The sequence below is a fragment of the Sabethes cyaneus genome, chromosome 3 (genome assembly GCF_943734655.1).
Source record: "Sabethes cyaneus chromosome 3, idSabCyanKW18_F2, whole genome shotgun sequence".
Lineage (NCBI taxonomy): Eukaryota > Metazoa > Arthropoda > Insecta > Diptera > Culicidae > Sabethes > Sabethes cyaneus.
In genome coordinates, this window is record NC_071355.1 from 127,181,649 (window position 1) to 127,194,440 (window position 12,792).

At 40.0% G+C, this 12,792-nt stretch overlaps 1 protein-coding gene across 3 annotated transcripts in view; it reads right to left on the reverse strand.

Moving 5' to 3' along the window:
• The window catches only part of LOC128744343 (remodeling and spacing factor 1-like), a 165,706-nt gene that overhangs the window by 101,045 nt on the left and 51,869 nt on the right, over positions 1 to 12,792 (reverse strand). The window contains exon 2 of one of the 3 annotated variants that reach the window (XM_053841263.1): positions 7,977 to 8,158. The exons of 1 other annotated variant lie outside the window; for it this stretch is intronic. In XM_053841263.1, the coding sequence (XP_053697238.1) occupies positions 7,977 to 8,158 (182 nt within the window). Of the gene's footprint in view, positions 1 to 7,976; positions 8,162 to 12,792 lie in introns of all 3 variants that reach the window. One more of the 3 variants, XM_053841262.1, reaches the window with a different exon arrangement.

Below are 12,792 nucleotides of genomic sequence, written 5' to 3' on the forward strand. Positions count from 1 at the left end.
GTTAACAAGTAGAATTCATAAATTTAAAACAAAAAAAGTTGATTATTCTCGCATTAACGCCACCTAGCGAGCAAATCCTGTGAAATGACACATGTAACTTTGAAGATCTCGTGTACGCGCATATTTTTGTAGAAGGAATCATCGCTCTAGGTGGTAAGAATTTCATGATATAAACGTCACAAATCTGAAAAAACCCGATTTTTCCGACTTTTCTTTACTAAAACCACTCCTTGTTAACCTTCCTAGTGCATTGGGGTCGTTTTCGACCCATCGGCATACTTACAAAGCTTGATACTCAGTAACGCTACGAGCTAGAGACTTGAAATTTTCTGACTTTTCCTAACTTTGGAAAATTAGCATTGTGGGGGGGTTTCAGCTTTCAGCGACATCTAGAAGAGCCACAGCAAAAAAAGTTACATATTATGCATTAAGGATCGAAAACGACCCAAGTTTTGAAATTGCTCTCATTCATCCATTTTCAATCGGAATTTCGTTTTCTTTACCTCGTTTGAAAGATATGGCCAAAAACTAGCCCCCAAGGTATGTTGGGGAATATTTGTTGACTGATGGCCACTTCTGCGTCGCTTCCGGATCACCCACTACCAGGTCCCGGGGGACATTTTTATATTTTGAGATAATTCATTTTGCGGCACATCAAATCACATTGGCTTGATAAAATAAGACTAGTGGAAGTACAATGGGAGCATTTTGGACCCAAGCGGCCATTTCCTTATTGGTTCTGGAACATCCGGTACCCGGTTTTTGAGGACAATTTTGAATTTTAGGATGATTTATCTTGCGGCACGTCAAATTACATCAGTTTGATAACATAAGACTATTGAAAGTATAATAAACACATGTTGAAGGCAAATGGCCACATCAGCATCGGTCCTGGAACATCCGGTACCCGGTTTTTGGGGACATTTTTGTATTTTAGGATAACTCATAATGCGACATATCAAATCACATCGGCTTGATAAAATAAGACTGATGGAAGTAAAACAATGTCATTTAGAAGCCAAGAAGTTTTTTAATAAAATTGTTGCAAAATGTAAGTTTTCGAAATTTTTTGATCAAATAACTTCTATAATAAGAGATCTCTGGGAGACACACCTAGTCACGAAAGAAGTAGATTGCTTCATTGAAAAACAAAAAAGTTATAGCTTCTCAAAGTGGCCTGGGGTCAAATTGACCCCAGTGTACAGACAAAGGGTTAATCAAATTACATGTGTAGTGGCATTAATTAAACGAAACAATTAATTATCTGTAAGAAGGTTTACAACGCTCATATAATGGAATATCTTGCTACAGAAAATTAACTGCTTTATCTAGTTAATGCCATGCACATCTACCTTGATGAATGTTTTTCATAGAATTTTTTCTTAGCTTTCCGATGGTGGTCTTGAAATTAAAATCGGTTGGGGGGATCATGGCGAAAGTGGTGATTTTTTGATAAAATTCAACATGGCGACTAAATCCAAGATGGCCGCCAAAAAAAATTTACTTTATTTGAAAGCCATGTTCTTCTTCTTCTTTACAGAACCGGGCAATTTGTTAGTTGTTTCATGGCAAATTTATGAAATATCACATGATATAAAACTCAAGGTTTGCTAAAAAGTCAACTTTTTTTGAAACTGTTAGGCCCCTTGGCGAACGAGGGGTCCACTATTTCGAGGTATCAAAAGTATAATTCATATTTTTAACCATTTTCAACCAATTAAGGGCAAAAGTTCCAATATTTGAAGCCCCGTTTCAGCGAGAAATACTCAATGGTATTTGCAAGGGGTCGGACACTCAGCACATTGTGCAGCGGCACTCCAGATATCAAGCGGCACACCTCCGGTTCAATTTTATATATGAAATGAGAGCACTGTCGGTTGTCAAAGTCATTTCGCACGGTTGCCAGATCTATCAGATTATAACGAATTTAACAAATCTTGCAGTTCGGCACTTTCGATACAGCATCGGCACAGTTCGGCTCGTTTCAAGTCGCCTAACATAAAAACGGCTGTGTCGAGTGACCGACCCCTTGGATGATTGTAATATTGCGTAGGTGGACTGGCTTAAGGTTTGTGTACAAAAGATGAATAATACCATATACACTGAAGTTTGTATTAATTTGTTTAAAATTACATATCCTGAATACATCTCACATAATCAGACAAGTAAGAGGGGACCTTTCGTGGTCTTTGGAGTCGTTGATCATGTTCAGATTCCACCGGAATCTGTCGGGATTTATCAATGTTTTCAGGGCTCTTCTCTCGCCACTGATACACTTTTTTACTTGTGAAACATGTCTCTTTAGTGTTCTTCCCTCTTCGTCGGTCAACAGTAAGCTACCATTCTTCTCTTCGGTCACAGTGTACCGCTTAATATCGAACCTAGAATCACCCTTCGCCCGCAACTGCCGTTCGATTATTACCGTGTCCCCCGGTTTTACAACACTTCTTTTTGCACCTCTTCGTTTATCCTCTCTCTCTTTTGATCTCAGTTTTGCTTCACGGTCTCTATCGTTAAACACTTCATCGTGATTTGTTTTGCCACGGATTATTAAGGATAATCCACGTTTAACTTTCCGTCCCAACATTATCTCTTCAGGAGGGAATTTAGTAATCGAGTGTGTTGCAGCATTATATGCATGTACGGCGGCTTGGAGTTCCTCCACATAGCTGGTTCCGTTGGCGCACGCTGTTAACATCGCTCTGTTGACAACTTTCATGAAGCTTTCGGCCAATCCGTTCTGTTGCGGGAAAAAGGGTGATGAGAGAATTGTTCGAATACCCCGAACTCGCACAATATTTTACCGGTCGGGCAATAGCATACCTTGATCTGAGATCGATAATTACCAGAATTAAGATTCCTCCAAATTTGAGATATGGCCCATTAAAATCCATGGCAAGTCTCCCAAACCGTTTTTGGAGCAAACGTTTTGGACGTCGATTTCGCGAGTTTTCCGTTGATAGCACATGCGGAGCAGGACCTGACCCACTGTTCAGCATCTTCTGACATTCCTGGCCACCATACTCGCTCTCTTAAGATGCTTTTAAATTTGGCTGCCAATGGATCACCGGAATGTGCCACTTCTAAAGTTTTATTTCGAAGATTTTCCGGGATAACAGCGCAACCACTCTTAATTATTATCCCGTCCCGTTTAGATAAATACTCCGATATCGCATGAAATTTTCGCAATTCTTTAGGCCAATTCCCAGTTTCTAGCGCATCTGACACCCGTTGTAATGTTTCTTCGGATGCTGTAGCATTCTTAACTTCCTCATCAGTTAAAAGCGTATTCGCTACTAGGCGGGCAATCTCCCAAGGGCTAGAATCCTCATCGAAGGGTTCGCTAGGTCCTTCATATAGCCTAGAGGAAGGATCGGTTATATTATCACGCCCCCGCACGTATTCCACGTCGTAGTTATAGGGAGTAAGCCTTAAAGTCCAACCATCAGCTCTAGTCAGTGCTCTTTTGGAGTTTTCACGGTGTCTATTGAGAATGAATGTAATACCTGAGGCGTCCGTACGCAAAACGAAATACCTTCCTAACAGAACGCTGGTTCTGAGTGTACTTTTTCTCTGTTTCTGTCAGTGCTTTCGAAGCAAAGCTTATTATTCGCGAAAATCGGTCCGACGATTCTTATGCCAGTACGGCTCCTAGAGCATTAGGAGAAGCATCCGTGTATAGTATGATTTTGTTCCGCTCTGAAAAATATCCCAAGGAGACTGTGCAGTGTACAATGCGATCTTTTACAAGTTCGAATGCCTTTTCATGGGTTTCTCCCCAATTCCAGGATTTAGCAGTAACTATGGGCCACAAACGGGCAGAAATATCTGCAAAGTTTTTAATATATGGACTGACGAAAGAGGCTAACCCTAAAAAGCTGCGGAGCTCAGAAGCATTGACGGAGCTGCCGAATTTGCGTATGTACTTAATTTTTTGCTCATTGATGTGGAAGCCCTTCTCGTCCAAGTCTTGCGATTGACCTTCTCTTACCACGAAGAAATCTGCTGTTACTACAGATTTATTGGCGTAAGCGTGTAAACTTTTCCTAGGGATGTAAATCGACTCAAGATTCACCATTGCTAACTTGCGTTGCTCATTAAGATGGTCCCAGTCATGGCCTGCGACGATGTTGATGTCCGCACCAGAGTCGATTAGAAATCTGATTGGGCTCGATGAGCCCAGCCAGCAGTCGATCAACACGTCTCCGAGCGAAAGGGTGTTTACTTGCTAAAATGAAAATAACCTAAGTAACCTGTTTTTTCTTCTACTATGCATTCATATATTTCAGTTCTCTTTTACCTCGTGCTAATCTTCGTTGACGGTTTCCGATTGAACGCGACGACCCTGAATGGTATTAACACGATTTCGCCGGCATGCAGCCGCAAAATTGCCTTGCCGACCACAGGAGTTGCAATTCTTATTCAACGCTGGACAGCGACCATATTTATGCGCCAGAAGATCGCACCGAGGGCATCTGCTGCGGCGGCTCGGTGGGAATGGCCTCTTGTTGTGAAAACGCTTTGTTCTGGGTTCGAATTCCGCAGGACCATCGTTTCGTCGTTTCGGTTGCCTTACAGATTCGCGGCGATACACCTAGTAAATAGCCACAGTTCCATCAGCAATGGCTGGTTCATTTACCGGAAAAGCTTCATCTCTTGTAGCTGACTGCACGTTAAAATTCGTGTCGTAGCCGCAAATTCGTGACGCCCTTGCCAGATTTCGATTTCTTAGTCCTTTCAACAGCTGCGTTCTGACATGGCGATCCTGATTAACGGTGCTATAACCGTAAAGCCAGACTTTTTCCATAAGCCGTGCATTGAAGCTTACTGCAGACTCCCCATCCTCCTGCTTCATTACCAAAAAGGCATCGTGCTCTGCCGATGGATCGGTAATTGACTTCAGGTGTTGCTCGATATTATTTGTGAACTCGGTCGCAATTTTGTTGCACGAACAATGCCTTGGAGCTCTTCACCGATTGATAAAAACAACAATTGTACTCGTCGTACGGGATCATGGGCATTCGATAAAGAAGCGGCAATCTCAAAATTTTCGAGATATTTTGTCCAAGCTTCTCACAGTTTATTCGCAGGTATCCATTTAGGGAAGGGCTTCATGTTATCCCATCTAAAACTGGGCAGGCTTTGCTCAGATATTCCTAGCCCTGCTGGGCTATGAATGGCATCCGGTGGCCCGACTACGGTTCTTGTGGCGACATCAGTGCTAGATGCATGGTTTGTGGTTTTATTTAGCTCAGCTATGACTTTTTCCAGTTCACAGATCCTACGAGACAATTCCTCTTGATGTTTATCAACGCGCACACTGGGCAAACTATAATACGCATACTATTCAACTGTCTCGTCATAATCTGTATCTTCCTGGTTACAAACTTCGGGCGCCCGAACGTATCGACCTGTGCACATTTCGTCGGATTCCCCGTCGAAATCGATATTTTCTGAGTCACTGCTGTAGAGCTGGAGAGCTCGAACATACCGACCAATATCAGACATTTTGCTTGTTTGTGATCTTGGTTACGAATTATTTTTCTTGAACTCTACAAACAATAAAATAAAACCTGATTTAATCCACCTAGTGGTGAAAGGAACCTTTGTTATACGGTCTTACTTGCTATTTAGGATAGAAATCGACACGTCTTCGGAACAAAATTCATCTATTGGTTAACGTTGCGTAGTGCGTTGGTTTACATAAAATTTTTGGAAATTGAATAAGTTTACAAAATTTGAACAAAATAGGAGCACTTATAAATTTTGATAGATCCTTTTTCCATGAAATTGCTGAGTAAGTTGTTATTAATGTGAGTAAGTGCAAGTAAAAGTAAGTTGTAAGAGTAAATACTATTCTTTAATATATACATTGTGTAGTAAAGGTCTAGTTTATAGCTTTTTGAACTATGCATGATTTCCTGTAATGCCATTCCATTTGATTCACATCAAATGAGCTAAGCTAAACTAAACTAGAAAACTAGTTAGATCAAACTTCTCGCTCGGTGGTAATCTGCAATTGATGTAGGAAGCGGCACAATATGTGTCGATAACCCAACCAAACGCTTCGCTATTCTTGAGAAGTGGATTTTGCGGTCTCCTTTTGTCCAGCGTCTCTATGGTTCAAAGGTACAAGTACCAGCGAAGCATATGCCCTGGCGGGTGTTGTGGGTTCGAATCCGGTTATAATCTCAGATTATAGCTTGGTTCGACCCATGCACCTTCCAGCATTGGACAAAAGGTAGGAGTCAAAATGACTACTTGTCAAGCATAGCTACCAATACCCCCCCCCCCCCACTCCTTTCTTTCCGCTCTTCCCCTCCTTCACCAAAAATTTTCATTTCTTTCCCCTACCGTCCCTTCATCAATTGTAGAACCATCGTTTCAAAAAATATTAATAGTCTTATGTTATCAAGCTGATGTAATTTGACGTGTCGCAAGATAAATCATCCTAAAATTCAAAATTGTTCTCGAAAACCGCGTACCGGATGTTCCAGAACCGATGAGGAAATGGCCGTTTGGGCTCAAAATGTCCCCATTGTACTCCCATTAATCTTAATTTATCAAGCCAATGTATTTGATGTAACGCAAAATAAATTATCTCAAAATATAAAAATGTCCTCATGGACCTGGTAGTGGGTGTTCCGGAACCGACGGAGAAGTGGCCAGTCGCAGAAGTCAACAAATATTCCCTAACATACCTTGGGTGCCAGTTTTTGGCCATAGCTTTCAAACGAGGTAAAGAAAACGAAATTCCGATTGAAAATAGATGAATGAGAGCAATTTCTAAACTTGGGTCGTTTCCGACCCCAATGCATAATATGTAACTTTTTTCTAATGGACTAGGAAGGTTAAACAAGAAGACAAGGTGATTCAGGACTAATGACAAAACTATTTCCAAATACCGCAATGAAATCTGATCCATTCCGGTCGCATTCGATTTAATTTCAAAAAATGCATTCACAACCTCATACATTTCAATAGGCTTAAATGAGAATCTATCGAGATGATCAGCATGACTTTCAACACGTGTGTACTCTTGCACTTGACTAATTGTAAAATGCGAAGAGAATTTTTCATTAACTGTGACAGGATCGAAAGAGCATTCGTCGTTATGCTTATGTTTACCAAGCCCCAACGTTTTCCATAGTGCGCTGGATGTGTTAGTGGAACGAAAGTACTGATGAATGAAATTACGGATGAGTTTGCAAGCACGGTTTCGTAGTATTTTGCTGGTTTCCTTAGTTTAAGGTCAGGTGGAGCTCTCTTCCAACCTCCGTACGCCAAGTCTCTTTCAAGCATCGCTTTGCGTATACTATTATTAAACCACGGATTGTTTTCTTTGTGTTGTTTCACATTTTGTAGAGGTTTACAAGCATCGTGAACAGTAACAACATGCGCACTGAAAAACTCGGTTATTTGGTTTACGCTGTCCATCCGATAATATTGATCCCATGGAATTGTAGCAATAGCGGACCGTAGCGCCATCGGATTAAAGTTAGTATAATCACGATAGGTTCTAGGCAAAAGTTGAACAACCGTGTCGACATCGAATGAACAAAAAATCAGATCATGAAATTAGATTTTAGATTAGATTTGATTAGAAATTCCCGGTACTGAAATTTGGTTAAAGCGAATCACTCTGTCCAACTTGTTTGCCGCTACTATGTCCAATAACGAGCAACCGTTATTATGGAAAAATAGTTCAACTTGTAGGTGCTGCGTGGTATTAGAGCACGGCACGGTATTACAGTAACGACAATTGTCGGTATCACTTCTATTATTGTTACTAAAATACTAAAAACGACCGTGTGGGGGTCATTTGACCCGTTGTTTTCTTGACTCATTTTCACAGCGTTATAATACTATTAATTTACTTTATTAGAAAATATATTTAAAACATAATGCAAAACTTGCTACTCTACTATTTATCTTTCATCGAGAACCACCAACCAATATATTGCAGTTTAACTTACCTTTAAAATTCTAAGTTTAACCGCTGAATTAGTGTTTTTATATCCAAATCGTTCCAATTCCCATGCATCTTGATTGGAATAAGTGTGTGCAAATTTCGCTAAAGTGTTTTCCCATTTTCCAACAGGAACGGATTTTCTTATTTTCCGAAGCAGTTTAATGTGCAACTCTTCCAAGGCAGGTGCTACTACAAAAAAAACGTATACAAAGCAATTATTAGTTGTCATGTGAGAGGTATTCCACGGCAAATCTAAATACAGTAATTTTACAAAAGAGCATTTGCACTTTTGCAGCTCAAATAGCAAATCGATTTTTCTCGATTTTTTTTATTGGAATGCAATTGAAATGCTGATATGCGACGACCCCGTAATAAGAAGACTGGCAGCTCTGCCAATATACGGGACACACTGATGGTAGCTCGCCCTGCCAGCCAAGGTGGTCCCTGGATGCATCTGTGTGAGTGAGTCGCCATGTCAACATAGTTGAGCAAACTTCAATGCAGAATTTTAGAGAAATTTTACTAACATCCACACAAAATTTACCACCGTCGCTAAAAGAAGCGCCGCTGATGATGACGCATAACGTGTATATGGAAAAATAACAGAGAGACCCGTTAATAGCGGTGTCTTTGCTATAAGGGTTACCCCGCTAGAGTGAGATTTATTTATTTATTGAGAATAATTCATCTGACCTTAAAATTGTCTACATGAATAAAAATTTATCCTAAATTAGCTCTACGCAATCTCTGTGCAAACAGGTGTGACGGTACACAAAAGTCAAATAGTTCTTCTACATTTGAAAAGGTCCTGATACATTCAGTTATCGGTTCGCTATATCCGAACGCAATCCGATGAAACTATGTTTGAACTAGTCCAGTTGATCGCAACGGTCGTTGTGATGCGCGAAAATTAATCATTGAAAGCAAGTTTGGGGAGTCGATTTCGCCATTGATAGTTTTAGCCACGTATATCGCTTGTTGCATCTTCCGTCTGTGTTCAAGGGTGTCCAAGTCAAGTAAACGGCACCTATCTACCTACGTAAGCTGGTAAGCTATCAGGATATTCCCAGGGCAAGTGTCGCAATGCTAGTCGGATAAATCTCCATTGCACACGTTCAATCCGTGGATTCCATGTTAGCTATTTAGGAAACCAAACAAAACTACACTGATAAAACTTTTCGTATAGTTTCTATGTGTCCCACACATAGATTTTTGCAATGTGTCCAGTTAATGAACTTTATATGCCAAACAGTTATAATTTATGGGTACGCGATACTTTTGCACATGCTATTCATATGCGTATATTTTTTAATTGTATAATTGCACATACTATTCATATGCGTATAATTTTTATGTGTATTTCTGGGAGGATTGTGTTTATGTGCGGCTCATGATAATTATAGGGAATTTCATATGGAAATTTACTATTAGTTATCTGCAGAATATTTTGAGTGTACAATTTTACAGTAGTGGACGTACTAGGGCACAGTACAATGATTTAAGACAGTGTGGGTCCTTAAAGTTCCGACCAATTTTAAAGATGAAACCAAGTTATCGAAATGCTTTGGAGATAATCAACTCACGATGTAGATTAAATGTCAGTTTGGTGTCCAGCAAGACGCCGAGGTTACTAACTCGGTTCATCTTGCAAGCGGCGGCATTCGTCTATATTTCGTATCGAAACGAACAATTTCAGGTCATCGACGTACACCAACTTGCAGTCAACTCCCAGCAGTAACGCAACATCATTAAAGAATAGCAAGAAAAGTAGAGGTCCCATGTTGCTTCCTTGAGGGACTCCAGACTTATTGGTAAACACCGATGAAACACTACTACCCAGTTTCACACGAATCATCCTACCACTGAGGTAAGAAAGAGTTCAGCCATTCAACCATCTGTTGGGAAGCACCAAGTCGAGACAGTTAGAGATGGTCAGGTAGCGGAAAATTTGCCCGAAACCCCCCAACTAGCACCAACTCGTATATCAATGTACGAAAACTATCGTAAATATCTCCTAACAAACTCAAAATCGTAACTAAAGCTAGATAAAGTGGGATCAAGTTGATTTTCTGTCGTATATAATGATAACGACTGACATACGTACGATTTTCAGCACAAAATCGTAGAGTAGTACAGAGCGACTCGCGCTTAATCGGATATTATCGTATATAAATACTTATATAGTCGTAACGCTCAAAATTATTCGTAATCACGTATATCGCCTCCAAAATAGTACGGATATGCCAATTTTGTGCATGAAATACGATTTATTTAGCATGTATATCTGTACGTAATGCTGATTTTTACCTTTTTTATACATATGAAAATGCTAGCTGGGCCGCACCCGTACCCGTACCCGCCGGGTTCGGGTATTGAAAAAAAAAATAATTTGCGGGTTCGGGTCGGGTACGGGTTCTTAATTTTTGTTTTTGAAACCGGGTATGGGTCGGGTCGGGTATCTCTATTGACCACATTTAACATTTAAGATGGTCGGGTACCCGGGCCCGTCCCGTACCCGTCTGGTTGCGGTCGGGTTCGGGTATCAAAAATAATTAACTTGCGGGTTCGGGTCGGGTACGGGTTTTTAATTTTTTTCATGATCGGGTACGGGTCGGGTTCGGGTATTCAAATATTCATACCCGACCATCTCTGGAGACAGTTTCCGTAATAGTATTGCATGGTCAATTCCATCGAAAGCTGCGTTCAAGTCAGTACAGATAATATCAACTTGCTTCTTGTCCTCCATATTCGAAATACACATAGATGTAAACTCCAGCAAATTAGTACAAACAGATCTACCAGGCATGAAACCGTGCTGCACCGTTGAAATATAGTTCTTAGTGCGGAACAGTATTACACCACTGACAATTATCTCGAATAGTTTGGAAGCTACGGAAAGGATAGTGATTCCTCGATAATTCCTTACGTTACGACGGTCGCCGGATTTAAATACTGGAAACATAAACGATTCCTTCCAAATTTCGGGAAATTTTCTTTGTGCGAAGGATTTATTGAATATAGAGCATAAAGATTGGCCAACGTGGCTATTCAACGACTCAAAAGCTGTAGGAACCCCATCCCAGCTGTAGGAATCCCATCAGGTCCCGCCGAGAACGAACGCTTTAGTATTTTAGTGGCGGTTATAACCATGTCGGTTGTTATGCTGAACAGACCCAAATTCACCAAATTGACTGGAATATGCGCATTGCGCAGCCGCAATTTCAGCATCATAGTTGGAAGCTTTTTCATCAGCAAAGACGGAAGTGAGGAATCTCGCAAACAGCTCACAAGAGTCACAAGTTGAGTTCGAAGGAATCGAAGAGGATTTCCGTTTGGAGTTGACAAAATTCCAAACATTTTTCGGTTGCCTCTTAAGATCAGTTTGCACACGCAGTACATATGATTTATATAATGAAACATTCAGGCGGCGGTATTTGTCACTAGCATGTTTGAAATTGAACTGAGTCAATGGCGTTCTCCGATGATGACGAGCACGTTGAGCACGGTGACGTGGTTACGTTACGAAGGGCCGTTTTACAAATGGGGCATTCCTACTCAACCACTGAGAAATGATATTGCAGGTTCCTATCATCGCGATTGAATAAGACACTCCAATCAATATGCGCTAAGTATTCGGTTAAATCAGCAAAGTTGATTTTTCTGTAATTCAATTTACTCATATCAGTACTAACGGCGTCTACAGCGCACAGAGGAGTAACTAAGGCAAAAAGCTGGCCAAAATTATTTTCTTACGTATTAAGTAATATTTCGCTCGAATATGAAGTGAAACGTAAAAATAGTTAATTTTGTAATAAACTGGTGCCATTACTAGCCATTTCAATTCACTTATCAGTGCAGATTATGCTTTTCTTGGTCACTATTTTGCAGCCTTCTCCAAAACCTACAAATGCATGAGCAAATCAATGAGTAGGTATCTTTTATGTCTCTGATTCATTGATAGTGGAGTAGACTAATTCTTTGACAATAAATCAACGCATATGTCTTCTCTGTGATATATCCCTTTAAGCCCGAGCCCACACAATTGTGTGGGTGAGACATGATTACTTTTAACAAAATTCCTTCTCTTTCTAAACGTCGTACTTTTACATATATGGCACCAATCTCTTGTGTAAACATCGTAACTCGTAGAAAAAATAGAAAACAGCTGAAAAGAAGTTTTCTTTTGTGCTTGAATTAATTATTGTCTAGTCTTCAAAATCATATGAAAACAGCAAAAAGTTTTATTTGTCGTATTTTCTTATTGGATCCGTATTTCGAAATTGCTTAGATAAAAAATTATTGGTAATAAGTATTTCTAATTGATGTAATTAAAAATTTGCAGAAAATAACTTTTACAACTTACTTATGCACATTGTTTTTCATACCTACACAATTGTTTTTCATACCTACACAATTGTGTAGGTTCGGCTTTATTGTATACCTACTTTTACCTTTACGTTCCCGCCGGGACTTCAAAAATTAGTGTACTTGCCGTTACACTTTTGGCTCGATCTTTACTATTTTTTTATCGATTTTTACACAACTTGTCTTCAAAGAACCACCTTAGATTGACCTTCAATGAAAAAATATTTTAACAAATTTTGGATCCATTTTCCCGGAGATATTCCAGATTGCAGTAGGATTATTTTGTCACGTCGTAAGTAACAGATGAAATAAAACGAAATCTACTGCTGCCATCTCATTTTGAGTCCGTAAGAATGAATACATTATACTGTAGAGCATTCGTTCATGCTCCACACTACGGAACTTCCGTTTAGAGTACTACCGGAACCTAAAACTGGTCATTTCTAAATTGTAAA